Raw genomic sequence first — 27787 nt, forward strand, 5'->3', positions numbered from 1 at the left:
GTTACAAGTTTTCAAGTTAACAATTAAGTGTCGTAAAGCAAGTGTAAAATTAACTGTTCATAACGTTCTTTCTTTCTATTCTATTGCAAAGAAAGTAACTCGGTTACAGTTATTACAGTTATTGCTAGTTATTTTAAAAGTAGCTACAAGTAAGTAGTTACTTCAAAACACTGCTGCGCGGTGAGATATTCTCTGAAAGATCCGCTGACTAGTTTGAAAATTAAATTCACATGCGTATCGAATGTGAACTCTCTACCAATATGCATATTTTTTATATAAAATATTTATTGGTTGTGGACAATATCCATGCACCAGTTAACGATTTATCAATTGATATTATATACATGTCTGCACATGATATTTCACACAAATATTCCATTTGTAATAAATAATTACACAATTTTATTACACATTTACAGCATTATATTAGACTCATTGAAATATTTGTAAGAATATTGATTACCGATGATGAAGGAGAAGTCAGTAAACAAGGCAGTGTCAGTGGCGCTTGATGTCCACTCTTGTACGTACATACACGTAAAGCAATGCCTCTCGAATTGTGAGAGCTTTTGTAATGTAAATAGACAGATACGAAGGCAAAAGAAAATTTTGAATTCTACAAAATTATCACAGTTATACCAATATGCTTACCTGAAGTCAGATTGGTAATTGTATCTAGGGTTGAACTGTAGCGTGTCCTTGTTCCCGGCCAACTGCTCTCTCACGTGGACAACAGTGGTATCTAGGATACGTGGATTCTTCTTGTACTTATACCACCAGTACTCAAAGCCCAGTGTGAAGCAAGCCATGCCAATACCAACGAAGATCACGATGAACACACCACCTGAAACGAGAGGAAATTTAAAAACCATCAGTGCTCAAATTAAACATATTGCTTTCGGGAGGGGGGGGGGATCTAGGAATCCGCTCTCCTTTTGAACTAGATAAATGTACATTATTATTATTTGTACCGTACTGGTAAATTGTTACAAGAACCAATGTATAAGATTCATTGTTGACCACAAGCGCTATCTCTATTTTCTTATTTTATGACTAAATTAATTGATTAATTGAATGGGGTTATTTTACGTTACTTTTCTGCCACTTCTGTCTAATCGCGACCACATATGTGTATGATTGTCTAATCAATTTAATCTTGTCACCATTCATCCTCATATTCGTGTTCAGCCAAAAGTGACAGAAGACCGAATAAAAATAATACAAATCTCCTCCTCTTTCACTTTTCCACTTTCCTCTGCGTCCCCTCCCCTCCCTCACTAACGAACTCTCTAGCCTTCTTAAACCAGAAGGTTCATGGCTGCAGCAACACAGGCCTTACATCTGTTCCTATCTTGAGCAAGATCTACAGGGTGTTTCTAAAGGTCGTTTACAACGCTTGGGAGGTGATTCCTCACACGAAAACAAGCAAAAAGTCTAAGTTCCATTTTTACGACTGAGGCTTCGTTTCCGAGATAGGAGCCTCGCAAAAGGTGACAAAGTGAACGTCACACCTGACTGGGACGAATACTATAACAGATAGAGAGGCGGTTCCAAGGGAATCATAAAGGAATCGTATGTGCTCAGTCCGGAAGTCACTATGAAAAGTTCACTGCACGCATGCGCAATGGAGTCCTCAAAGGAATTGGGGATTTCCAGCAAGAACAATGCATGTAACGCAGCAAGATGGACCGTGACAATGAGAAATGCGTTAAAGACAACACATCCCGACCTTAAACATCAAAACATGAGCACCGAACACAAAATCCGAAAAGTTGAGCACGGTTGCATACCCCAGTTACACGCGAGGAATGAACGAATCATGTCATGTGGCATACGAGAGACAAGAGGAGGGAAAGAAAAACACAATATCAGATGATTGCGACAACGTGTATTTTTACACGCGACAACTACGTAATATCCCCCCCCCCACACACACACACACAACAAACAACAAATGCTACAATATCTTACGCACAGACAGTCCGTGTCACTGTACACCAACTGAAGATGTCACTTTCACCACACAAAGGAGGTGGGGAGCAATACCAAGAGTATTCTCACTGGTATTTGCCGAGGGCAATAATCACAGACGGTTTTCAAAATGTCTGCCGTTTACTTCTACGCAGAGATGACAGCGACGAATCAAGGACTGTCGAGTACGAGCAAACAAGCCAGGTGTATCTGCTACCGTCGCGGCGGCGACGTTGATGCGAGCAACGAGGTCCTCAGCTGATGTGACAGGTATGTCGTATACGAGGGTTTTCATTTCTACCCAGAAGAAAAAATCGAGAGGGTTGAGATCTGGCGACCTCGGTGGCCAAGGCACAGGCTCATCCCTACCAATGAACCTATTGCGAAACACGTCATGCAGGAAATGTCGTACATTACAATCGAAATGAGCTGGTGCACCATCGTGTTGGTACCACATTCCTTGCCGCAGTGCCAAAGATACGGTCTCCAACAATTCAGGCAGAACCTCACTAAGACATGCATGATACGTGCGACCATTCAGGCGAACAGGGAGAATGTATGGTCCAATTAAATGATCATGTACTATCCCGCACCACACATTCACTGAAAACCTGTGCTGGTGATGGGCCACAAAAAGTGCTTGTGGGTTGTCAAAGTCCCATACATGACTGTTTCTACTATTGAAGACATCCATCCTGGTGAAAATGGCTTCATCTGTCCACAATACGTTTGCCCCGAAGTGAGGGTTTGTGTCCAGCTGATGCAACAACCATTGGCAAAACTCCATACGAGGGCGAAAGTCACGAGGTAACAGTTCTTGTACTTTCTGCAGTTTAAAAGGTGCATTTCTTCCTCTGACAACACTCGCCAAACATTCACATGAGACGTGTTCCGTGCCCGAGCGAGCACTCGCGTACTGGTGCCAGGATGTTCTGCTACCGCTGTCAACCCATCTTCTGCAAACTGATATGTGCGTACACTTCGGGGTCTTCCAACTTCTTGCCGCGGTGGTAACACTGACCCTGTTTCACGCAGTCGACTGTCCACTACCTGAAAGAAGGTGTGAGACGGTAAACGTCTATGTGGAAAGCGTTCTCCATAAAGACGCCTTGCCTTACGGCTATTACCACGTGCCTCCCCATACATGAGATGCATGTCTGCTAGCTGCTGGTTCGTATACGCAGCCATCTGTGTAATAGGGAGCTGGAACTGCAAAGTATTGTTTTTGTTTAACACTGGCACACTGCACAAATTGGCCGTATCATCGTACGAACACCACAGACCAATTGTTGCGATACTTGACTTGCCCACTCCACCACGTCAACTTCTTTCAATACAACATACTAGTACTCTTCAATGCGTATGACAACCTCGAGCGAACTGCTGATCATATCCCAGCACCTGCAACACGACTGGAACGACTGCCGGAGAGAACCAACCCTTCGAGCTCCTCTCGCGGGAACAGCAGTCATGAAGGTCAAACGTAGACTACGAGAGCCAGACTTGCCTGTGCAGCACTTCCAAAACTGGTCTCTTTTACGTCACAATGATCGCGAGAGAACACTTTTGGTATTGCTCCCCACCCCCTTTGTGTGGTGAAAGTGACATCTTCAGTTGGTGTACAGTGACACGGACTGTCTGTGCGTAAGATATTGTAGCATTTGTTGTTTGTTGTGTGTGTGTGGGGGGGGGGATATTACGTAGTTGTCGCGTGTAAAAATACACGTTGTCGCAATCATCTGATATTGTGTTTTTCTTTCCCTCCTCCTGGTGGAGTAATGTGTCTCTCGTATGCCACATGACATGATTCGTTCATTCCTCGCGTGTAACTGGGGTATGCAACCGTGCTCAACTTTTCGGATTTTGTGTTCGGTGCTCATGTTTTGATGTTTGAGGTCGGGATGTGTTGTCTTTAACGCATTTCTCATTGTCACGGTCCTTCTTGCTGCGTTACATGCATTGTTCTTGCTGGAAATCCCCAATTCCTTTGAGGACTCCATTGCGCATGCGTGCAGTGAACTTTTCATAGTGACTTCCAGACTGAGCACATACGATTCCTTTATGATTCCCTTGAAACCGCCTCTCTATCTGTCATAGTATTCGTCCCAGTCAGGTGTGAATTTCACTTTTTCACCTTTTGCGAGGCTCCTATCTCGGAAACGAAGCCTCAGTCGTAAAAATGGAACTTAGACTTCTTGCTTGTTTTCGTGTGAGGAATCACCTCCCAAGCGTTGTAAACGACCTTTAGAAACACCCTGTATATACTCTTTTCCATCCCTACCGATTTCCTTTAGATCCATCTGAACGTTATCCTTCCATCTTCGTTTTGGCCTTCCTACAGGTCTCTTACCATAAGCATCCTGTAAACTCTTCTTTCCTCTTCCATTCGTGCCACATGGCCTGGCCACCTCCTAAGTCGTCTTCATTTAATTCTTCTAATTATATCTGGACACGAATACAAATTGTGCAGTTCTAAACTATGTAACCTCCCTCAAATTATAACCCCCTCCATCACAGACAGATTGATTTATTTATTGACTTTGTGTTTTAAGTCCACTTTATGCACAGTAAGGCTAATCGGGACTGGGCCTACAGTTTAAAGTTGGATCCGAACCACTTGAGCCTCCACCGGGTATCGAACCCGGGACCCCTTGATTACAAGGCAAGGACGCTACCACTGCGCCATCGGGGAGGCCCTCCATCACAGACAGAGACAAACATTTACTTACCGATGTTCTGGATACTAATTCCGTCAGACTGGTCATCCTCCTTCTCACATTTCTCCTTGTGGGGGTTCTGGTTCCACCAATTCTCCTTCAGCTTCTCAAGCTTTCTCTTGTTCAACAGCTGCAGAATTCTGAAACAACAACAACGATACTTCTTGTTAATACTAATATTTATTCATTACTATATACTGAATATTATAATTTGTTAGAGAAACGTGTCTCTTGGAAAGAAGAAATATTAACGATTATAATTACATTTCGAAATTAATTAATGGAAAACTTGATGTACCATATTTATTATCTAAAATTACTCTAAAGACACGTCATTATGTATTCCGAGACAACTGCTCTGCAATTTCTGTCACTTCTTATTTTAGACATAATAGGTATTTTAATTTTCTTATATCCCAATACGGTCATAATCCAGTGGAACCTAGTAACCTTTTATTATATTGATAACATATTTAATTTTACTTTTAATGTGTCGTTTAACATATGTGATTATATTGCACTTTTTAATTATTTTTTTTCTTTATTTTAACGAAATTGATCTTCTCACTATATTTTTTCTTGTAGTACACATTTTTTTCTTTCTAATTGCAATATTGTGTATATGTCATAGGTTATCAAAAACTGCTGTATTAGGTATGCTGTTTTTCAGCAGTAAAATCAAATCAAATCAAATAAATAAATAAATTATTCATTACACGTATATAATACTCCATTCTTCAAGGAGGGCCTCCCCGATGGTGCAGTGGTAGCGTCTTCGCCTTGTAATCAATGGGTCCTGGGTTCGATATCCGGTGGAGGCTTATAGTGATTCGGATCCCACTTTAAACTGTAGGTCCAGTCCCCTTTAGCTTTACTGTGCATAAAGTGGACTTTAATCACCAAGTCAACCAACGTATATACTTCATAATAAAATCGCGTACATCACAGACTAAAGCGAGAACTTATTCCAGAAACAAATAGACAGCCTGGAAGGTCCAAGACTGACGTTTGAAGATTGTTGGGTAGCGTGCTGAGCTGTCATCAGTGAGATGTGGATTCGATCCAAAGGACGGATGGGAGTGTACACCCAAATGTCAATCTCACAACTTACACCTTGGACTGCATGTTGCAGACTAACGAGGATCTGGCGTCTGGGCCTATGGCCAGTATAATCCTCTATGAGACTTCGTTCAGGGTTGTTCATATCTGTTTTTGATTCTCATAATCTCTTTCATCTTACCACCACCATTGATTCTCATCTTAGCGATTAGCCAAAATTGGCAGAAAAGCGAAGTAAAATTAACTAAAACAATCAATCAATCACACTTAAGGACGGGCAAAAATTGTACTTCTTTCCTATTAGTGAAGTAGTGTCCAATATTGATTTCTAGGTAATTTTTATGAGGGGAAAGCACATCCATTTTGACCTTTTAACTTGTTCTATTCGTTTTCTTCCATCTCAGAAGATAATACACAGAATATAATCTAGAGTAGGGAAGAATATCTTCTCGATAGGTCACATAACTACGATTTTGCCCTCCGCCTGTCGGTTTTATTTTCTTTGTCTGTTCAAAACACCCCACGAAACATCATACAGAAATCTTAATTCTGAAATTAGCTGAAATACGAAATAAGAAAAAGGTAATAGTGAAGTTCCAGGATCGAATTCTGGCCTTTTGCGTAGAAGTTCATTTTTGTGTATCCGTACATCAGCTTTATTTAAACAAATTCATCTTCACTGTCGTAATTAGGAGGTGTTATATCTGTATGACGTGTTTATAGGTGCAGCTCTCTTCGTTCAAAACAAATTATCAATGTAATCAATTTGCTTTGAATTTAATGACAATATTCTACATACGCATTGTTGAACTGATCCTTGAGGGGAGATCCCTGCTGGACGGCAATGGCGTAGGGTTTCCTGGAGAACTCCTCCCCCACCATTTGGAGATCGCAATTGGTCAACACCTGGTACCGGATGTCCGTAGCGTCACCTGCAACGAAGATGGTAAAAATAATGAGCATCATCATCATCATAATATTGGCTTATTGGTCTTCCAGGTTTACACTTCGCTGGTTTTGAGCTACTGCTATGATTAAAATCCTGTACATGTGAAAAATGATGAAATAAATAGGGGGAAAGTGGGGCAAAGCGAAATAAGGGGCAAAGTGAAATGATCGAATTTCCAAGCACACACGCAGCGCCATCTTTTGGTTTGCCGATGTATTGTCAGCATCACGTACAGGTGCATCTCCCTCATAGGTGGCTGCACGCGATAGCTTTCCCTCCGGCTTCAGGAACAAAGAAAGTGTTTGGAGCACATGGTCTTGTAATATTGGCGCCCTGCTTCGTTGCACACTGAGAGGTAAACATTATTCTTTGATATTTTTATTATTACTTATAAAGTCATGCATCATGTGGCAATGGCAAAAAGTGTAAAGACGAAATAAATTAAATGCAAATAATTTATAAACCTGTACTGTATGCCAGGGGCAAAATGAAAGGGGCAAAGAGAAATGTTATTCCACTTTGCCCCGGGCTACAGTTTCTCAAAGTATCTAAATAGTGATGGTTAGATTTTAATATAACTCCAATAAAATTGTATATTATTTACTATGTTACATCTTCTTGTTTCAGGCAAGATGGTACGTAATTACAAACGCACAACTAATCAGCAATCCTGGACAGAGGAGTCTATGGCTCTAGCTGTAACAGCTGTAAAGGATAATATTATGAGTTTCCAGAAGGCTGCTGACTCATTCGCCGTTCCTGTTGCCACGCTGTACCGTCGAGTAAAACGAGATGGTAAGAGTTTCAATTTGTATTATTTAATACTCCCTCTGTCCCATAATTATAGTCCGGTATGCCAAAATGGTAGTACAGGAATTACAGACGAAGAGGCAGATGGAAAGCACACGGATGAGGAGAGGCACAGTAGATCAGTCTTCAAGATTGTGAAAAGGAACAACGTGACCTTATCGCAACGAGCAAGAAATACCGCCCAGACGATTACCAAAAGGAGGCGTTGGGTTGCAACACACCGGTGTGGCACTGTATGCAAACCGGTTTAGCAAGGCACGCTGCAAATCGTTAATAGAGCACTTCTTCAGTGAGTACGTGTGAGAAGAACAGCCATGAACACACAACCCATGATAGGAAGCGACAGGGGTAGCAAGAACCTCACGGACAGTAAACGACAGGCAGTGTACGAGTTTCTCTTTGAAAACAGTACGGCTGGCGTAGTGAAGAAAGGTGCCATGACAAGTGCGGCTGAGAAATTTCATGTAAGTACGAGAACAGTACGTCACATTTGGCAACAGGGGCGGCAATCGTTGAAAAATGGGGCCATTTGTGCTGCGGTTGCATCTCGGATGAAAGGCAAAGTCACACCAAAGAAGAAGGATCTCGCCCTACAACGACTACAACACCTACCGCTGCGAAAGCGGCAGAATATTCGTTCAATGGCAGTGACGCTAAATGTTGCTAAGAGTACCCTACACAGGCGTGTGAAGGCATGAGAGATCAGAGTGCATACGAATGCGCTGAAGCCATTATTGACTGATAGCAACAAGACGGAACGTCTAAAATTTGCCTTGTCAATGCTGGATCCTACCACAGTCGCTTGTCCTGAAAGCGGAAATCCGAAGTTCAACATGATGATGGAGACAGTTCATGTGGATGAAAAATGGTTCTATCTGATGAAGGACGGTCAGAAATTGTACTTACTGCCCAACGAACATGAACATGTAAAAACAAATATTTTATTCCCAACATCATGTTTCTGGCTGCCGTCGCCCGGCCTCGTTGGGATCCTGGTTGCAAGCAGTGGTTTAATGGTAAGTTAGGCATTTGGCCGTTCGTCAGCAAGGAACCTGCCAAGAGGAACAGCAGGAATCGTCCTGCTGGTACAATGGTCACCAAACCATTAACTGTTACCAAAGATGTTTACCGGGACTTGCTCATCAACAAGTTAATCCCAGCAATACTAGATGCACAATGGCCTCGTGGACTGCGCGCAGGGAGAATCCAGGTGTCCGTTCAGCAGGACAATGCGCGTCCGCATATCGTTCCCAATGACCGCGCCTAGATGGATGCTGCAGCGGCCAGTGGAATCACTTTGGATCTCCTATGCCAACGGCCAAACAGTCCGGACATGAATGTTTTAGATCTGGGGTACTTCCGGGCAATTCAGTCTCTCCAGCATCAGGCAGCTCCACAAAGTATTGATGAGTTGATCGCCGCCGTTGAAACATCTTTCTCTGATCTGACACGCGACAAGCTCAACATCTTATTCACTTTGCAGTCCTGTCTCATTGAAATTATGCGCCTCCAAAGGTGGGAACAACTACAGGATTCCCCATATGCAAAAAGCACACTTGAACCTTGAACCGCCGAAACGTCCTGCCATCTCGCTTGGAGTGTCCTCGAAACATTTACGACGAGGCTACAGCAGCACTGCAGCACTAGATCTAGCTCGTTGATGGGATGACAACCTTCTTGGACCAACAATCTCTTTCGTCTTGATGTTTTATTTTGTCGTACTTCTTGGTCACTTTGTATTGATCCTGGATTGATTACTTTTTATTTAGGTTCTTTTGGATACTTGATGGCCAATTTGTACTGATCCTTGAGTAATAAAGTTGTATGACTCATTCCCGTGTTTCATTTTTTCTTCTTCTGTATACACCAATGTCACAGTTTGAATATCGGACAATTATTATGTTACAACAAACAAAAGTGTACCGGACAATAATTATGGGACAGAGGGAGTACATTTTATTTCTGTAGAACTGCAGCTTATGGATATAGCCTAGTGCATTTTAGTGTGTAGGCTAATTAGTTTCTCATTGTTTAATTTAAATCAAATCGTATTGTGAATGCGCAGAAGGCCTAAGTAGGCTTAAGCAATTTTGAAGACATTTATCCTCACTGTGACACCAACTTGAAAACATTAAAGGCGTGACCTAATTTGAAACAGTATTGGATTGAAAAAGAAATAATTAATATATTAACTTTATTTTTATTACTTTATCTGCTATTAATATTATTATACAAATTATTGATAAATGGCCTACATGTGATGAATAATGTAGCTAATAAAACATATTTTTCCCCCCATTTTTGACATCAGAAACCCACGGTGGGGACCGCACCCACGACCGTCGGATTTAGAGACTAGTTTCCTAACCATTGTGCCATGAAGCCTGCTGTGCAGCTCATAAATCCCAGCTGATTGGGCTGTTAGTTTTTGATTAAAAATTAGCTCTTAACATTGTATAAATTGATTCATGAATGGTCAGTAGGCTATAAACATTCCATCCGTATTTGAAAGGACCTAGACGTGTGGACCTACACTGTAACACAGGATAAAGTTTGGAAACTTTTCAGTCTTGTTGTGAAAATTGAATTGTTATGAGTATAAAGAGAAATAAAGTAAACCAAAATAGACATATTTGAAGGTTCGAGTGACAAACGTAATTACCTACAATAGGCTGATACTAATTGTATTAACACTTTTTTTTCTTTATTGCAGTGGACGTTGACCAGTCATGTGAGAAACGACTAGGAAGATTCAGGACGATTTTCACAGAATCTCAGGAGGCAGAATTAGAGGAACATGTCATTCTTATGGAATCACGACTATTCGGATTCAGAAGGATCTTCGCTGCCTGGCGTTTCAGTATGCTGAGTGTAATAATATTACACATCCATTCTCTAAGCAGTCTGGAATGGCTGGTGTGGACTGGCAGTATGGATTTTTGAAACGTCATCCTGCTTTAACACTTCGAACTCCAGAGTCTACTTCTCAAGCTAGAGCCTCATCTTACAACAAGGTAAATGTAGCTAAATTTTTCGATCTCCTTACAGCACTGATTTACATCCACAAGTTTTCTCCTAGTCGCATTTATAATGTCGACGAGACAGGCATGAGCACTGTTTCCAATAAAACTTCCAAGGTTATCAGTTTAAAGGGTAGCAGACAATTTGGACAAATTTCATCAGCAGAAAGAGGAACAACAACAACTGCTGTGCTCTGCTTTAGTGCAGCAGGACACTGCATTCCACCTCTTCTTATTTTTCCACGTGTTAGAAATAATCTAGCCTTTTCTCATGGAACACCTCCAGATACGATTGTTCATTGCCACCCTTCAGGCTGGATGCAGACAGATATTTTTACAAAGTGGTTTGATCATTTCATCCATTGTACCAAACCTTCCGTTCATGATCCTGCACTCCTCATTCTCGATGGCCACGCGACCCACACAAAGAACCTTCAATTGGTCCTAAAGGCACGCGACAACCACGTGCATATCCTGTGTATCCCTCCTCACACGAGTCATAAACTCCAACCTCTAGATGTTGCCTTCATGGACCCATTAAGCACATTTTATTCTCAGGAATGTGAAACGTGGCTACGTAATCACCGAGGAAAGGTAGTCTCTATAACTGAAGTTGGTGAACTGTTTGGGAAAGCGTACATGAAGGCAGCCACCACAGTGACCGCAGTAAATGGATTCAGGTCAACTGGAATCTGTCCTTGTGACCCCAACATCTTTCCGGAAGAGGCTTTTGTAGCTGCAGAAACGACGAACAGACCACCCCCAGGTGAGGACGATGTAGTTCCAAACCAATCGGCAGTTCCAGGAGAGGCATCAGCTGGTTCATCAGGAGTGCAAATAGTTCGCGATGAGCCAACAGTTCGTCCATTTGACGTCCTAACGGTACAGCCAGAACCTAGCACTTCATCAAAAGTGTGTAAACAGGTGAGCCCTAAGGACATCTTGCCTTTGCTTGCAATGATAAGAGACAACAGTATCCGAAAAACATCGAGAAAGACAGGATGACAGCAGTTTTGACTTCTAGCCCTTACTTGACAGAGCTGAAGGTTCATAATTCTTCAGTTACAGGAAACAGCAAAGATTCATCATGTAAGAACAGGACAGCGCGTAAACAATTGTTTGGGGGTCGAGCTCTAAGCAAGGGTAAGAACAAAAAACCAAAACTACCAGTAGGCGTAGATGATGAATCTTCCGATGAAAAAGACGAAGAAGAGTGCATGTTTTGTAGTGAGCCCTTTTCAAGATCGAAGCCAGGTGAGGGATGGATCACGTGCACCAAATGCAAGAAATGGGCTCATGAGGAATGCACAACATTTGCTAATGAGATTGATGATGAAAACCATTACATTTGTGACAATTGTAACACATAATTAATTGTAATGCTTCACAATTGGTGTATTTCACTTTGCCCCAATTAGTTTTTCACTTTGCCCCGTGTACCAGTTGACAACATTTGTATCTTTTTAGAGAGTTTATGTAACGAGGAAATTTTTTCCGTAATTTTTACGCTAAGTGTGTTACCATTTTTTTTTTGAGTAATCCTCTTCGATTTAAACGATAATTTCCAAATTTCTTCACGACGTGTGCTTCAATGACTGTTTCTTTCTGTGGGTATGGGAATTTTGGACATGTTTTTTTCCCAGAAGTCACTCATTCGTCAGCTGTTAGCAACGTGTCGATTAAGTTCCCAGGGTGTAGTAGTTTTTTCACAATTAGTAGTTTTTTGGTCGCAAGTCGGAAAATGTCACGAAAATCTACAAACTGTAATAACTCGAAACCCATTGATTTCCGACCCCTGGTGCATAGGTTCAAATTTGTTGCAAATGTGCTCTAGTATTACCCCTTTCCAGCAATAGGTCGAATTACCAATCACCCTGTATACAGGGTGTCTCATAAGTAATAGCGCAAGCTGACACAGGTGAAAGTACACGATAATAGAAGCGAAAAAGTCTCAGTAAACATGGGTCTGCAAACGAGCCGTTTTCGAGATAATCGCGAATGTGTGATTACAAGCCGCCACTGACTTCATTCTTTGTAAACGTCGTCCTAATTGGTAAAATGCCAATAATGTGTGCGAATGTATGGTTTGAAGCCGTCACTGATTGAATTTTGTAAACACCGAGTGTTTTATTCCTTGCGCGTTCCGAGGTTTGCTCTGTCTTTACAAAACAGAACATTTCCGAGAGGTGGCGCTGTAATCAAACAGGATGGATACAATCAGTACAGATAATTCTACATGCTTGTGACCAATTCCGAAATGAACCGGGGGTGTTCGAAAGCATCTTACCAACTAGGACGACGTTTACAAACAATGAAGTCAGTGGCGGCTTGTAATCACACATTCGCGATTCTCTCGAAAACGGCTCGTTTGCAGACCCATGTTTACTGAGACTTTTTTAGTATCTATTATCGTGTACTTTCACCTGTGTCAGTTTGAGATATTACTTTTGAGACACCCTGTATACATCGCTGTTAGGGGGGGGGAGGGGTTAGCCCGGTCAATAGAATGAAGATTTTCGGATTCGTTATTATGCGGTGAATGGTCACCTGAGAGGTACCTCGAAAATTTCAAATGGCAAGAGAGGAGGGGCCAAATGACATCCAGATGAGGAAGAGCATATGTTCAAAATATCACATATCGACGTGACCTATATGTCTATGTATAATTTTGTTATTAATTTCTAAAATGTTAACCTGCCACGACATTACATACTCGACCTGTATATTGGTGAACTACGTATAAAGAAATTACAATGTTAAATTAAAATAACAAAAATACAAAATGTGACGAATTCATACTGATTATCTTCGCCATTTAGCCACATTCAACTATTTTTATATTGTACTGAATATTTGTAATCGAATTATTTATGCGCACACCCCAACACACCCCGTAACATTTTCAATAGACGCCAAATTTATGGCCAATTTGGCTTACACTTCAAATACGAACTTCCAATCACCAGGATGGAAAATTCTGGATAAACCCCTGATACGTGAATGTAGGAATGAAAGCTTACCAAACCAAAATATAATTTATCAACAATTGTTACAAAATTTCCATGGAAACTGTTGGAAAATATTTCCATCCCTTTTTGTTGATTGATTTCAATTTAGAACAAGGTTTTCTTACTTCGTCTCGATAGCCATGCCGGCTCAATTACAGCGACATCTGTTTTGTTTCTAAAATTATCAAGTTTAGAAGGATCAAACGATGCCGCTCATCACAGATTAAGGTAAGTAAAGTAATAACTTCAGTGATGTATTTAATAAGTTGAATACATGTTAATCAAGCTGTTCCGTACAGCAACAGCGCCAAGCATATTTTCCAATATCTTCCTGTTACGGTAAGTTTAAACTTTATTAAAGTCCGCCATCTTGAAACATGACCGTTTTCGTTAAAATGCAATACCAGATAAGTGCTCCGAGATATCTAGCCGCTACGACACCAGGGGCGTGGAGTGCACTATAAGCAATGCTCACAAAATAAGACCAAACATCCGGCACGCGATCAAGGCTGCTCGTGCTCAGAGGAAGCCGTAGTGCTCAAAGTGGGGTGATGCTTTCCCCCAGTTAAGAAAATTCCCATAAAGCATCCCCTCCACTAGGATAATTTGCACAGGCATCCCCGCACCCACTGCAGTTTCTCCCGTGGTGATCCGTATAAGCATCCCCATCCATGCTTTCCCCAAACTGGGCAAACCATCCTAGCTACGGATTTCCATTTCGAGCACTGGGAAGGGGGGGGAGGGAGGTCATGGTAATATTTCATATCTTACCCTTCACTCACAAAAGCTCATATTTTACCTTTCATTAATATTATTATTGTTGTTTATTTACAAATCAAAAAATGGAAATTGAATTGAAAATACCGTGTAGTTCTATACAAGTTCAGCCTTAAGTGTACAATTTAAATAGAAACTAAATTCGACTTGATTCCTTTCCCACGTATCACTTTGTTGAACAGACACTGATACGCACCCACTTATTGTATCATTTTAAGTGTTTAATATGTTTAAGATGTTAATTGCCTGTGATGACGTAATTTGTTTTGTTCAAATGAGTAGTCTGTTATGGTTATGGACTAACCTTAAAACATTCGATTGTGAGTTGTTAGGAGAGAAATTATTATGAATGTTACTGGGATTATGAAGTTGAGTTTTCATGGTGGTATCGTTTAGATTCTGTGTGAATAGCGTGTTGAATTGTTTGTTTTTCTAGTAAAAAAAAAAAAAAAGGTAAAGTGTTCCCCTGTGCATAGCACCACGCCATGAAGGCGTATAGGGGGTGTGAGGGTAACGCCCCACACTTTCTTGATCCGGTCGTGAGTGGGGGTGATGTGATCAGCATCACGCCCCTGACCGCCTTTACCCCCCAGGGTTTCCCCCAGGCACCCATGTTATTCGACGCTGGGTAGGCGCCGGGGCCGCTTCCACCGTTAGAAAAGTTCCCGGATTTGAACCGGCCGGGGATCGAACCCGGGACCTTGAGTATGGTAGTCAGACGCGTTACCGACTGAGCCACCGCTAGTTTTCTAGTTTGAGATCTAATTAATTGAAGTTTGATTTGAGAATAATAGTTCTAGAGTTACAAGATTAAATCTCTCTATACATTTTACATTTGATATGTGAAAGAGAAAGGCGAAATAAAAACGCTTGTGATTTCCCAAGATGGCTCAGGATGTGAAGATTAATGAAGAAAATTTAATGCAAGCAATCCAGAGTGATATGAATGTGATTGTACCTGAACAGTTAGCGGAAATGGAAGTTAGTGATAAGACTTCTTTTAAAAGAGGTCGATCTAATGAAGAATGCACGGAACCTGAAGTGGAGAAAAACCCCAAAAATCCGAAAGTAAGTGCAAGTACAAAGGTTGGTGTTGCTAAATATAGAAATGAGGCATATGATATGTCTTTATATTATGAGAGACATCAAGGCCCATATATCGTGTTGGTGGACAATACATTACCTGGATCACAGAGCCTGAATACGGTAAAATTAGGTTATAATTTATGTAAGGAGAAGGTTGATGTTGAATTCGTTAAACAAAGTGGTTTGAAGCAGGCAAAATTGTCATTTCGCACAGCATATGATGCAAATGAATTTGCTAAAAATGAATTCATCAAGGAAAAATACCATTTAGAAGCCAGAATTCCTAAAGGTCTATTAGTGAGAGAAGGATTAATATATGGTGTACCTACCGACATCCCAGTAGACGAGATAATCGAAGACATTAGAGCTGAAGTTCCAATAATAGATGTAATAAGGATGAAGAAAACTTTTTTCAATGAGGATGGGGAAGTAAGACAAGAACCTACTAAACTCATTAGTGTAACATTCCAATCTCAACAGTTACCAAAAGAAGTGAAGTTGTGGAGACAAATATTTGAAGTGAAGCCAAAAGTAAGATCTGTGATTTTATGCAAGAAATGTTTCCGTTTCTCACACTCACAAACACAGTGTAAATCCTCTCCCGTGTGTTATAGATGCGGTCAAGCGGAACATGGAATCTGCAATGCCAGTCCTAAATGTATTAATTGCAAGGGAAACCACTTATCTACCGATAAGTCTTGTGTAAGATGGGAGCAAGAGAGAGAAATACAAAGGCTGATTGCTTATAACATCATCTCCTATCAAGATGCAAAGAAACAAGTACTTTTTGGAATTGATCCACGAAATGAACGGCGAACATATGCGACCTCTGCTAAAGACTTTCCTAAATTGCTGGAGATAAGAAAGGAATCAATAAACAAGGAAAGCCCTTGCACATCAGAAAATTATACTACAAACAGATTTAATTCTGTTACAGATTGGGAAAATAGAAGAAATGACACATATCTAAGTAACCTCTGTTGGAAGAAAGTGCCACCAGAATCTGACCGGTCTTATGAAAGTTTTAAAAAACAACACGGGGAAAATTTTAGACTGCATTCTGCTTCACAATTGAGGAAAACAATTAAACCTGTTTTGATAAAGGACAAAAATAAACACAAGGATCCACAAATTGCGTCAACATCATCAGCAGTGGGTAATTCAAGTGAAACTGTGAGCACGACGTGTTCCTCTAAGGAACAGGAGAGAAAATCAGATTCGATTGGACGCAGGACAACAGCAGAGAGTCCTTCTCAGAAAGAATCGCTAGTAAATCTGCTACATCTAATAGCAGAACTAACCACAACAATTTCAGTGAGTGATGATTTATTATATATTAGGAAAATAATATTAAAATATAACGAAATTTCTGTACAAATTTTAAAACTAATTCAAGACTTACAAGATTTCGGGGACACCCCCTAATTTAAAACAACAATGTGTTGCCAGCAAAGAAAAATCTTGCCATTAATAATACAATGGAATTTAAGATCCTTTTCTGCGAGGAAACTTCAATTCATTAAATTAATAGATGAGTGTCACCCGTTAATTATTTGTGTTAGTGAGGTATGGGGTTTAAAATCAGAAAATATTCATATTGCTCACTATCATACTATATTAAATGATTATAATGTGGGAAATAAGGGTGTGTGAATTTTTGTTCATGAAAGTGTACCATTTCAACAAATTCAGTTTAATTCAACACACGATTTATTTTCCAAATATAATGTAGAAGTGGTCGGTATAAAAATGCAGTTAAACAACTTACTTTATAATATTATTAGCTTGTATATTCCATCTCATTATACTTCTCAACAAATACAGAGCTCTCATCTAAATTCTCTTTTGTCTGGCTTTCAACATCCCTTTATCATAACAGGAGATTTTAATTGTCATAATACATTGTGGGGTGATCATAGAATTGATACTTTGGGAAAGACAGTTGAAGATTGGATGGATTATAATAACTTGACAGTTATAAATGATGGATCTCCAACACATGTACCACCAAATGGAAACAATATGTCCTCAATTGATCTAACTTTAATATCTGATAATCAGTGTTTTGAATTTGTATGGGAAATAGACTTTGATTTACGAACTAGTGATCATTTTCCATGTTTCATCACGCTAACATCATCTCAAAAATTTCCAAAATTAATAAAACAAAAAACAATTCGTAAGTGGAGCGTAAAGAGGGCAGATTGGATGAAATATAATTCAGTTTTAGACTTAAAATTTTCAGCTAAAGAATATCAAAACCAATATACTGAACAATATGAAAAATTTGTGGATATAATAACTCAAGTTATGGATTATGCCTGTCCGCGACTGAAACCGCAATATGATCGAAATTTTCCTAAAATAGATTGGTGGAATGAAGAATGTTTTCAAGCAAAAAGGAAGCGAATACAAGCATTGAAACAATTTGTAAGTGCTCCTTCACCTGCAACTTTGATAAATTTAAAACGAGCTACTGCAAAATCTAGAAAAGTATATATAAAGGCTAAGAGATTTTCATGGCAAAAATATTGCGAAGAAATAAACCCTAAAACAAAATTAGACGTTATATGGCGCAAGTTCAGATCACTTAGAAAAGCACATGTAAGTCGGACTTTACCTTTGTCCACTGAATGGAAAACTGATTTTATTAATAAAGTAATTCCTACACCCTTTACATCAGCCTGCGAACCTCCTAATATATTCTACACGTTCTCATCTACATCAAAATACTCAAAGGGGTTCACATCCTCTATCACTGTAAATGAAATTCATGAAATTCTTCAAGGGTCTAAAGATTCTGCTCCTGGCATTGATGGAATTACGTATTCTATGGTACGAAATCTTCCACAGAATGCACTAAGCATTTTATGTAAAATTTACAATCAAATATTCCTATCGGGTAAAATTCCTGTTGCATGGACCTCTCAAATTATTATGCCAATTCTAAAACCAGGAAAAAACCCTTCGTTGGGTCAGACATATCGCCCAATAGCTCTTAGTTCCGTATTGGCAAAAATTTTTGAGAAGCTTTTATTAAAGAGATTAGAGTGGTTTATGGAAGGTCAAAAGGTATTTTCTCCCAGACAAATGGGATTTCGTCAAGGTTATGGAACCCAGGATGCATTAGTAACATTATCTTCTCATATTTATAGCGTTATTAAAAAAAACAATCAGTACTTTCAGCCTTTATTGATATTCAAAGTGCATATGACAACGTAGATATTAATGTTCTATTGAGACAACTACAATTACTAAAAGTGCCTCATTGTATACTCATATTGACATGGAAATTGTTATCTAAAAGACAACTTTATTTTCATTTTGGTTCAGAAATGGTAGGTCCAATATATATTGGACAAGGACTACCACAGGGAAGTCCTCTTAGCCCATTATTATTTAATGTTTATTTATCATATATTAAAACAATAATAGATTCCCCATTTCAGTTTCTACAATATGCTGATGATGTATGTATATATTTAGACTCAAACAATCACTTGAAATATTTTTCAATGTTTGAAGATAAATTAATAGAATTTAACCAATGGTTAAAGCAGAAAAAATTATCAATATCTTTAGAAAAGTCCAAAATAGTAGTATTTAAACATAAGGGTCTTCAAAATATTTTCAACATTAATCATAGGAGATTACAAATTCCAATTGTTTCACAAGTAAAATATCTAGGTGTATACTTTGATGCATCATTATCATGGCAGTATCAAATAAATATGATGAAAAATAGATCCGATAAAATATTTCATTTATTTAAAGCTATGGCGAATACCAAATGGGGAGCACATCCTACCAGCATGCTTATGTTTTATAAGAATTATTATCGAGCAGTATTAGATTATGGATTAATGGTCTTGTGTAATCTTCCAGTAACAAAACTTTCTCCACTAGAAGTCCAGCAACGAAAAATTCTAAAAAGATGTTTGGGATTAATGAACAGTACTCCTAATGTAGTGGTATATATGGAGTCAGTAGAATGTTCGGTTTCTGTGAGGATAAAGTTAATTGCAATAAAAATGTTATTTAAAATACAACATTCACCATGGCATCCATTCAATGATGTTTTATTAAATATTTTAGAGCTGCATGATTCAGGAATAACCAATGATAAATCAGCTACCCTTTGGGTACAACTATTTAGTAAATATCACCATGAATGTAGTCAAGTACTCATAGCAAGAACATTGCCAGTATACTCGTTAGAATTTCCCACACACCCAATTCAAAATATATATATCCCGAAATATAATCATTCAGCTGAGTTTAGAGAATCTTGGGAAGACTTTTATCATATATATACAGATGGGTCTAAAACTGAAAGTGGAGTAGGAGCAGATCTTTATGATACTGAAAGAAATATATCAAAAATGTTTAGGTTATCAGTGGAGGCATCCATATTTACAGCAGAAATATATGCGGTATATCAAGCTTTGATTTATATTGGTACAGTTCCTGAACAGAAATTTCTAATACTGGTTGATTCGCGAAGTGTTTTACAAGCAATACAATCTAATTATAAACATTTATTTAAAATATCACCATATGTCATCAATTGTATTCGTGCAACTAATAGCTTAATTAGCAATGGAAAGGTAGTTCATTATGTGTGGGTAAAATCACACATTAATATTTACGGAAATGAACAAGCAGACAGATATGCAAAAGAAGCTGCTCAAATGAATGAAACAATCCAGTTACCATTGCATTACACAGATCTTCTTCCGAGGGTTAAGAAGAAATTTTTTGAAGAATGGAACTTATGGTGTAATAATGCATTAAAAAGCGTTGGTGAAAGTTATCGTCCTTATGTTGATTACAATAGAAAAAAACCTTGGTTTTATAATTGTAAAGGTTCAAGAAATGCAATTGTTTTAATAAATAGACTAAGAAGTGGTCACGCGAGAACATATCATCATTTATTTAAAATACACATTTTAAAATCTCCGAATTGTGATTGTGGTGATTTAAGGGGTGATGCTCATCATATTATTTTGGAATGTCTAATTCACTCAGAGAGAAGAAAGACTTTATACAAAACATTGTCAAAAATTAATGTTCCTTTCCCTATTAATATGACTTCAATGTTGTATGCTCCAGATATTAGAATTGGATATGTTATACTTGCTTTTTTGAGAAAAGCTGATATAAAATTATAATATACTTCTGTTACTGACTGACTTAATGTAGTTACATAAAATTGTATTTAAGAGCGTTTATGAACTTTGTGTGTAAAATTTATATTAAAAATGTTTATTATGTACTTATAATGTATGCTGGGCATAAACAGCCATCTGTAAAGCTGTAAGTCCAATAAATCTTTGTTGAGTTGATGAATGTTGCTGGAATAATGGAAGTGATTTTGTAAATGTGAATGTGGTAATTTGTGTATTGAAGAACAATTATGATCTTAATACAATTTTGTTTCTAATAAGGAGTTTAATTGCGAGTGCAAGTGTAATATATTAACATTAACTGACTTCTAAATATATTTTTGTGTGCGAGAGTTAGTAAGTTTTACGTAAGCATATCCTTATCTGATTTCCCACAACCTGAGGGCTTCATAGTAGGCATTCCTCGCCGTTGAGGAATAAACGTAAGTTGTTCCATTGAGAATAATCCGGGGAACGTAGCAGGTGTAAACTTTTTGGCGCCGCAACGCGGGAGTCGATAAATGTGTTTGAGTAGGGTATGCAGAAGCGTAATTTAAGAAGTGATCGTCGTAAGTTAAAAATGGATACTTTAAGTTGCTGTTCCGATAAAGGGAAAGCTGATGATGAAGAGGTCGAGTGCAACGATTGGAAAAGAAGCTTCCGCTTACGTTGTGCTGGTTATCCTTTGCCAAAATCGCAGTATAAGGGGGAAGAATTGAAATGTCTAATTTGTAAAGAGAAGGGTAACAAAGGAAGTCCTTATTTGGAACAGTTGTTTCAAACCCTGATGGAGAAAATGGAAATGGGAAGAAAAGAAGATAAAGAGGAACAGGAAAGGATAAGAAATGAACAAGAAAGAATAAGAAGAGAAGATAAAGAGGAACAGGAAAGGATAAGAAAAGAAGATAAATAGGAACAGGAAAGGATAAATGAATAAGAAAGAATAAGAAGAGAAGATAAAGAGGAACAGGAAAGGATAAGAAATGAACAAGAAAGAAAAAGAAATGAAGATAAAGAGGAACAGGAAAGAATCAGGAGAGAAGATAAAGAGGATCAGGAAAGGATAAGAAATGAACAAGAAAGAAAAAGAAATGAAGATAAAGAGGAACAGAAAAGAATCAGGAGAGAAGATAAAGAGGATCAGAAAGGATAAGAAATGAACAAGAAAGAAAAAGAAATGAAGATAAAGAGGAACAGGAAAGAATCAGGAGAGAAGATAAAGAGGATCAGGAAAGGATAAGAAATGAGCAAGAAAGAAAAAGAAATGAAGATAAAGAGGAACAGGAAAGAATCAGAAGAGAAGATAAAGAAGAACAGGAAAGGATAAGAAATGAACAAGAAAGAAAAAGGAATGAGAAAGAGGAGAATTGATGAAGCTGCTCAGCCAAGATAAGGATGAATTATTATCTAGAATAGAAGAGGGGCGAAAGGAATGTAGAGAAATTAAGGAGACTCAAAGGAAGGAAATTGCGTGTGAGAGGCAGCAAGTAGCTGAATTAATACTAAAGCTGGAAGAAAAACAAAAGGAGGATTATGAAAAGTGGAACTTAGACTTGACACAGGAGAAAACATCTAGAGAAGCTAAAGAAAAGGAAATGGAAAATGAAATTGAGGGGACGAATAGAGAGCGTTGAAATAATTGCAAGGCCAGAAGCAACACAGGGTTCCTTAGAATTACTTGATAATTTAGAGCTAAATCAGAGAAGGCAAGAAAAGAAACTTGAAGAAGTTACGGAGAAAGTCGCATCTGTAGATAGGCAGGTCGATCAACTACAGATGTTAATGGCAGGCTGTCGGGTTCTAGAAACTTCTCAAAATGGTGAAGCTGTATTTCAACCGGGAATGAACGGTTCAACAACGAGAGGTGATTCCAAGGGGAAGATGAGGAAAGGAATCGTTACTCGTCAAGTTCTTGCTCTACAGTTTCCTCTAGTTCTGAGGAAACTGAAACTAGGAAAATTACAAAGCCCAGGAAGAGACATAATAATGGAAAGTCTGGGAGATGGGGACAGGATGAGATATCTCGTGACAATGCCTATAAGAATAGTTCCTACAAATCTTTTCGCATGTCTGATGTTAACGCTCTTTCGAAGTTTACTGGAGAGATTAATACTGTCTCTGCTGAGAGGTATTTAAAAGAGCTAATAACATACCTGGATCTAATGAATGTCCCTATGATTTTTAGATTGAAGTTATTGCCCTCTCTTATGGTAGGAAAGGCTAAGGCGTGGTTTGTTTCAAATGAGAAGAAGTGGAAGACTTTTGAACATTTTTGTGCTGCATTTAAAAAACAATATGCCTCTGCTGATGCCAAGCAAAGGGAAACGCAGAGGCTGAGAAACAAACGGTATTCGAGGAGTGGTGGCCTCTCACTTGAAGAATATTGCTGGGACACATATGGCTCGTATTGTAATCTTGTGGATAGCGTTGACCAAAGCGAAGCGCTGAACTTGGTTATTAGTCAACTTCCGCTGCGAGTGCGTCAGTTGGTACTTACTCGCGATCCACGCAACATGGATCAACTTACCAGCTACTTGGGAAAATATGAAGCCTCGGAGCAACTCGATGGATGGAGGACAGAAAACCCGAGATTCGAGGACAGAAGAACCAACCAAGCTAGAGTTACGCAATTGACGTTCTCGAGAAATCAACCCAATTCAGCGAAGGTGTCTGATGGTAACGGAAGATCTGATAATGAGAACTTCAGTGGTAGCGCTCGACAAAGTAACAATCCTTCAGGAGAAGAAAATAGAAGCGGGTTCTACAGAAGAAGGAACTGCGAGGGATCACAGCGATCTTCTGGAGAAGAAAGAAGAACGCCATTCCGAAGAAGAAGTTCGTATGGTAATAATAATTTCTCCCCACATCGCTATAACCGGTATAGAGGTAACTACAATTGGAGGAAGAAAGAAAGTGCTACACAGACGGAAGATTTCGATAGTAGAGAAACTAGTGTTAAACAATTAGATGTTACCACTTGAAATACGCCATCCGTCCTACACTCCAAGAAACTGAGAAGCAGTTGTTGAGTTGAGTGGATGGTCCTAGAGTTTTGAAAAATAAAATTTACTCCATTTTCATTTTGTTAATTTTCTTTTTGTTTGTGGGAGGATGCCATGATACGCACCCACTTATTGTATCATTTTAAGTGTTTAATATGTTTAAGATGTTAATTGTCTGTGATGACGTAATTTGTTTTGTTCAAATGAGTAGTCTGTTATGGTTATGGACTAACCTTAAAACATTCGATTGTGAGTTGTTAGGAGAGAAATTATTATGAATGTTGCTGGAATAATGGAAGTGATTTTGGAAATGTGAATGTGGTAATTTGTGTAGTGAAGAACAATTATGATCTTAATACAATTTTGTTTCTAATAATAAGGAGTTTAATTGCGAGTGCAAGTGTAATATATTAACATTAACTGACTTCTAAATATATTTTTGTGTGCGAGAGTTAGTAAGTTTTACGTAAGCATATCCTTATCTGATTTCCCACAACCTGAGGGCTTCATAGTAGGCTGATAAGTCTCAGGCTCGCCGTTGAGGAATAAACGTAAGTTGTTCCATTGAGAATAATCCGGGGAACGTAGCAACACAAACTAATAATTCACACCACCATATATTGTAAAATAATCGAAATGAAATAAAACAAACAAACAAACAAACAAAAAAACACCTGAAAAACGGGGGAACCACAATTCCGAGGATACAGATGCCCTGGTTTTGATTTTAAAAGGCACCAACCAGGGCGTTAAGCAAATACACCTGAATGTAGTATGTGGGTGGAGGTTGGACATCTTTTGGGTGTTCCCCTCTTTTTTGTTGATGAACAGTATTTTTCTTTCTGTTGTACTTTTTCTCGATGCACACATCAGAGAGCACTCAAGGAAAACTTACCCAGTGAGCCTCTGCAATAAACCATAAAATAACAATTATTATACGCTTATTAAGCCGGCGATGTTCAGCACAATTCATAACAATGTTTATTTTGCGTCGCTTTTCTTCTAATTTTGGGTAATCGTGAAATGGACAAATTAAGCTTCTAAAAAGGATAGATTTTTTTAAAAACAAAATTAGTGCATTCAGTTTTTAAGTTGCGTCATCTATATGTTCTCTTGTGGCTATTTGATATACTAATCCCCTTTGTGAGTTGGTATAATTTCAAAATTAAAGCAAATATTTATTTTTGGCACAAAAACGAATTTTCGCTTATTATGCGATTTCTTCCATGGATCCGATTAATTCAACTATCTGCGTGTCAAATTTTTATATTTATGTTCTTAGCTCCATCTCTGGAGTAAAGTAGTAAGTTTTTGTTCATGTACGCTTTTAGCTAAAATTTAAATGATTTTCCTCTTTCAGTTCAATGACATCTGTGCTACTAGCTCTGTCTTAGTAATAGTTTTCACATACTTGCTATGTCGGTAAAACCGATATGCAGATATGTGGGCAAAGACAGCAATAATATTTCTCTTCGTATTGTCTTTTCTTGACGGACAAGAGAAGGAGCACAGATTCAATGTCCGTTCCCTTGCTCATCGCGATAGGGAAGAGGACCAGGACGGAAATAGTGGCTGGAAAACCAAAAAAGGACACGAAATAGAGATCGAGGAGTCTCAACAGACGCCGATCAGACCATGTCCTGATCAGCGGGGCAAAGTGATCAACGTCCAAATCTTAGATAAGGTTAGGAAGAAGGATCGTGGGAAGAAGCTGAAGACTAACATGACCATGGAGGAATACGCCAGAAGCGAAATGATGAGGGAAGGCTACGAGAGTAGCAAAGACAGCAACATCACGGCAGAAATCAACAACAGTGGGTTGTCAGGGGTTCTCCTGACGCCAGATGTGGTTCCAGACCTGATAAAGAGGAGGAAGGCGGTTCAGAAGGAGAACGCTCAACCGTCTGAGAAGATTGCCAAGACTAAGGATGGCAGGGCGAATATCTTCTTAAGAAACTCTGTTAGTCAACAACGATGTCCGAAGGAACCCCGTCTGAACAACAAGAAGAGAAGAACTCTGAGGATGGACTCAGAAGTTGCAACGAGGAGAGAGCAGTGTAAAGATAAGTTCCAGAAACTCGAGATGAGTACTCATACATCCAAAGAGAAAGATGCACGTGCTTTAAGAGAAGTAAATGAAGGTGATGAAATAAGCAAGTGTAAAGATCAAGATCAAGGACTGAGCAACAATGAAGCAGCTCGTGGGCAAGGGTATCAGCAAGAAATCCGTGGAATTGTCAAGGCATCAAGAAGAAGAGATAAGCCTGAAGACATAACAGTCTACGTAGATCGACAGAATCTAAAAAGAAAGAAGATGAAACCTCTTGTTGAATCTTCACTAATTAACATGAAAGGAATCCGCACTCACAAAGACCCAGGACGATTGACATCTGCAATGAAGGGAGGAACAAGAAGAAAGCCGAAAGTAATGAAACAAACGAAGCGCAAGCATCAGCGAAATAACAACGCAACAGGAAAACCAGAAGAAAGAAGTGAATGACAAGTGAAGCCCGGAAAATCAAGATTTGGTGAGAAAAGCTATGGGAGACCAGGACCATGCAAGAAGAAACAACAGGAATGACTTATAACAGTCTCAACTAGCACTTAAGAGCCAACTAAGTGGCCAGTTGGTTGTACCCTTTTAAGATCACACCAAAAAACCTGAGAAGATAGAAGAGTGGGAACAATATGCACCTCCTTAAGGAAAACTAGGGATGGTTTTAAGGTTTCGAGTAACGTGCAGAGACGAAAGACAGGTTGCGAATCGTATACGCACTACTAAACAGGGAGAAGGCTAGAGGAGAACTAAAGGGAAGAAGATAGCTGAATGATGAAAACGATAATGTGATCAGTCCTGTAGCAGAATGTATTGAAAGGCAAGTAGTTGTAACTAACCTAAACAAAAATAAAATGTTCTCTGAATAATGGAAATCAGAATAATGGTTGGGAGTTGTTCGTGGCTTGATCACTTTTCACCTTATCTACAGCTATTGTCATGGGAGCAGTAGCGGCTTCTGCCTATTCCCACATTCGCACTTGCACACCCAAATAAATCTGTAACGCAAATCATTATTATTATACTTATTTATTGAACTCTATCTCCTTCGAAACATCAAGTGTTCCCACGCCGATCCACCAAGAGAGATGGTGGAAAGCCTGCGATCAGTGATATCAACCCGCGTAGACCGAGCCGTGCTCGGGGCTTGAACACAATCTTAGTTTCGCTCCCTATGACGCTGTTGCAGCAGTCGCGTAGAGGACACTGATTGGGTCTTTTGGCTTGAGCGCCGTGTGAGGGAAGGTTGCATCATTTAGGAAAGCCATGAATGCAGCGATCGGTGTGCTATAGCTGGACCACAAGGAAAAAAACCTTCCCTCAAAAGCGTTCGCGCATTTTCCCTGCCGTTATCAGTCCTCGGGGCAGTGTTGCCAGGTCAGACTTGAAAAAATCGGGAGATTGTTCCTTGGGAAACCAGAAGATCTGCTACAAAATCCGATGATCTAATAGTAGCGGATGAACGACCTTCTCGGGGCGGCGATCTAATAGTAGCGGATGAACGACCTTCTCGGGGCGACATAGGCTTGCGCACTGGGGGGGGGGGGGGGGCAAGAGGATGTCTGCAGATTTTTTTCCAGCGAGGGGGAAACAATGTATTTTTAGCAGGCGGTTAAACGAGGCATATTACCCCGTATAGCCTAATGTTGCCCTCTCAGAAAACACCACTTGTTTGAAATTATCACGTTCCTACATCCCTATTATAATAATGGATGTAAATTACTGTAACTGAAATCAACTCATACGTCTGAAATAATAAGTACTTTTATGTCAACATTCATTTTCCAGAAGAGGAGGGGGGTGGCGACCATCCTTGCACTTCCTTCTGGACGTCCATGCCGCTTTATAATTTTGTAGAAAATTAAGTATTTAAGTATAGAATAGTATATTAAGGATAGAAAATTAAGTATTTTCAAGCCGATGAAAGTTCCAAGCAACTACGGGGGAGGGGGTGCATTATTTCCTTAGTAATTGAACTATGCCGCTTCGTTCTCTAGCAAATTTCTTGTTATTAACACATGCTTTATTCGTCAGTTATGCTGCCTCTATGTTGCTGCATTTAATATATAATAGACACACACACACACACACACACATACATATATAAAATAATTTGCCCACGCTACGAAGTCAGTATTTCTACTTAGTAAGGCAAGGACGTTTGTTT

At 39.2% G+C, this 27787-nt stretch overlaps 2 protein-coding genes across 2 annotated transcripts in view; one reads left to right on the forward strand and one right to left on the reverse strand.

Moving 5' to 3' along the window:
* The window catches only part of LOC145984499 (ionotropic receptor 25a-like), a 148762-nt gene that overhangs the window by 7098 nt on the left and 113877 nt on the right, over window positions 1–27787 (reverse strand). Inside the window, exons 14-16 of the mRNA XM_083118157.1 lie at window positions 6547–6679; window positions 4701–4828; window positions 652–844 (exon numbers count right to left, since the gene is read on the reverse strand). Of these exons, the coding sequence (XP_082974283.1) occupies window positions 652–844; window positions 4701–4828; window positions 6547–6679 (454 nt within the window). The remainder of the gene's footprint in view (window positions 1–651; window positions 845–4700; window positions 4829–6546; window positions 6680–27787) is intronic.
* Window positions 13629–26369, forward strand: LOC145998532 (uncharacterized). Its single transcript, XM_083134960.1, has 2 exons — window positions 13629–13762; window positions 24925–26369. The coding sequence occupies exon 2, from the start codon at window positions 25006–25008 to the stop codon at window positions 26062–26064; it is 1059 nt and encodes a 352-aa protein (XP_082991086.1). The 5' UTR covers window positions 13629–13762; window positions 24925–25005; the 3' UTR covers window positions 26065–26369.

Source organism: Lepisma saccharinum, chromosome 1 (assembly GCF_977018435.1).
Source record: "Lepisma saccharinum chromosome 1, izLepSacc3.1, whole genome shotgun sequence".
Classification (NCBI taxonomy): domain Eukaryota; kingdom Metazoa; phylum Arthropoda; class Insecta; order Zygentoma; family Lepismatidae; genus Lepisma; species Lepisma saccharinum.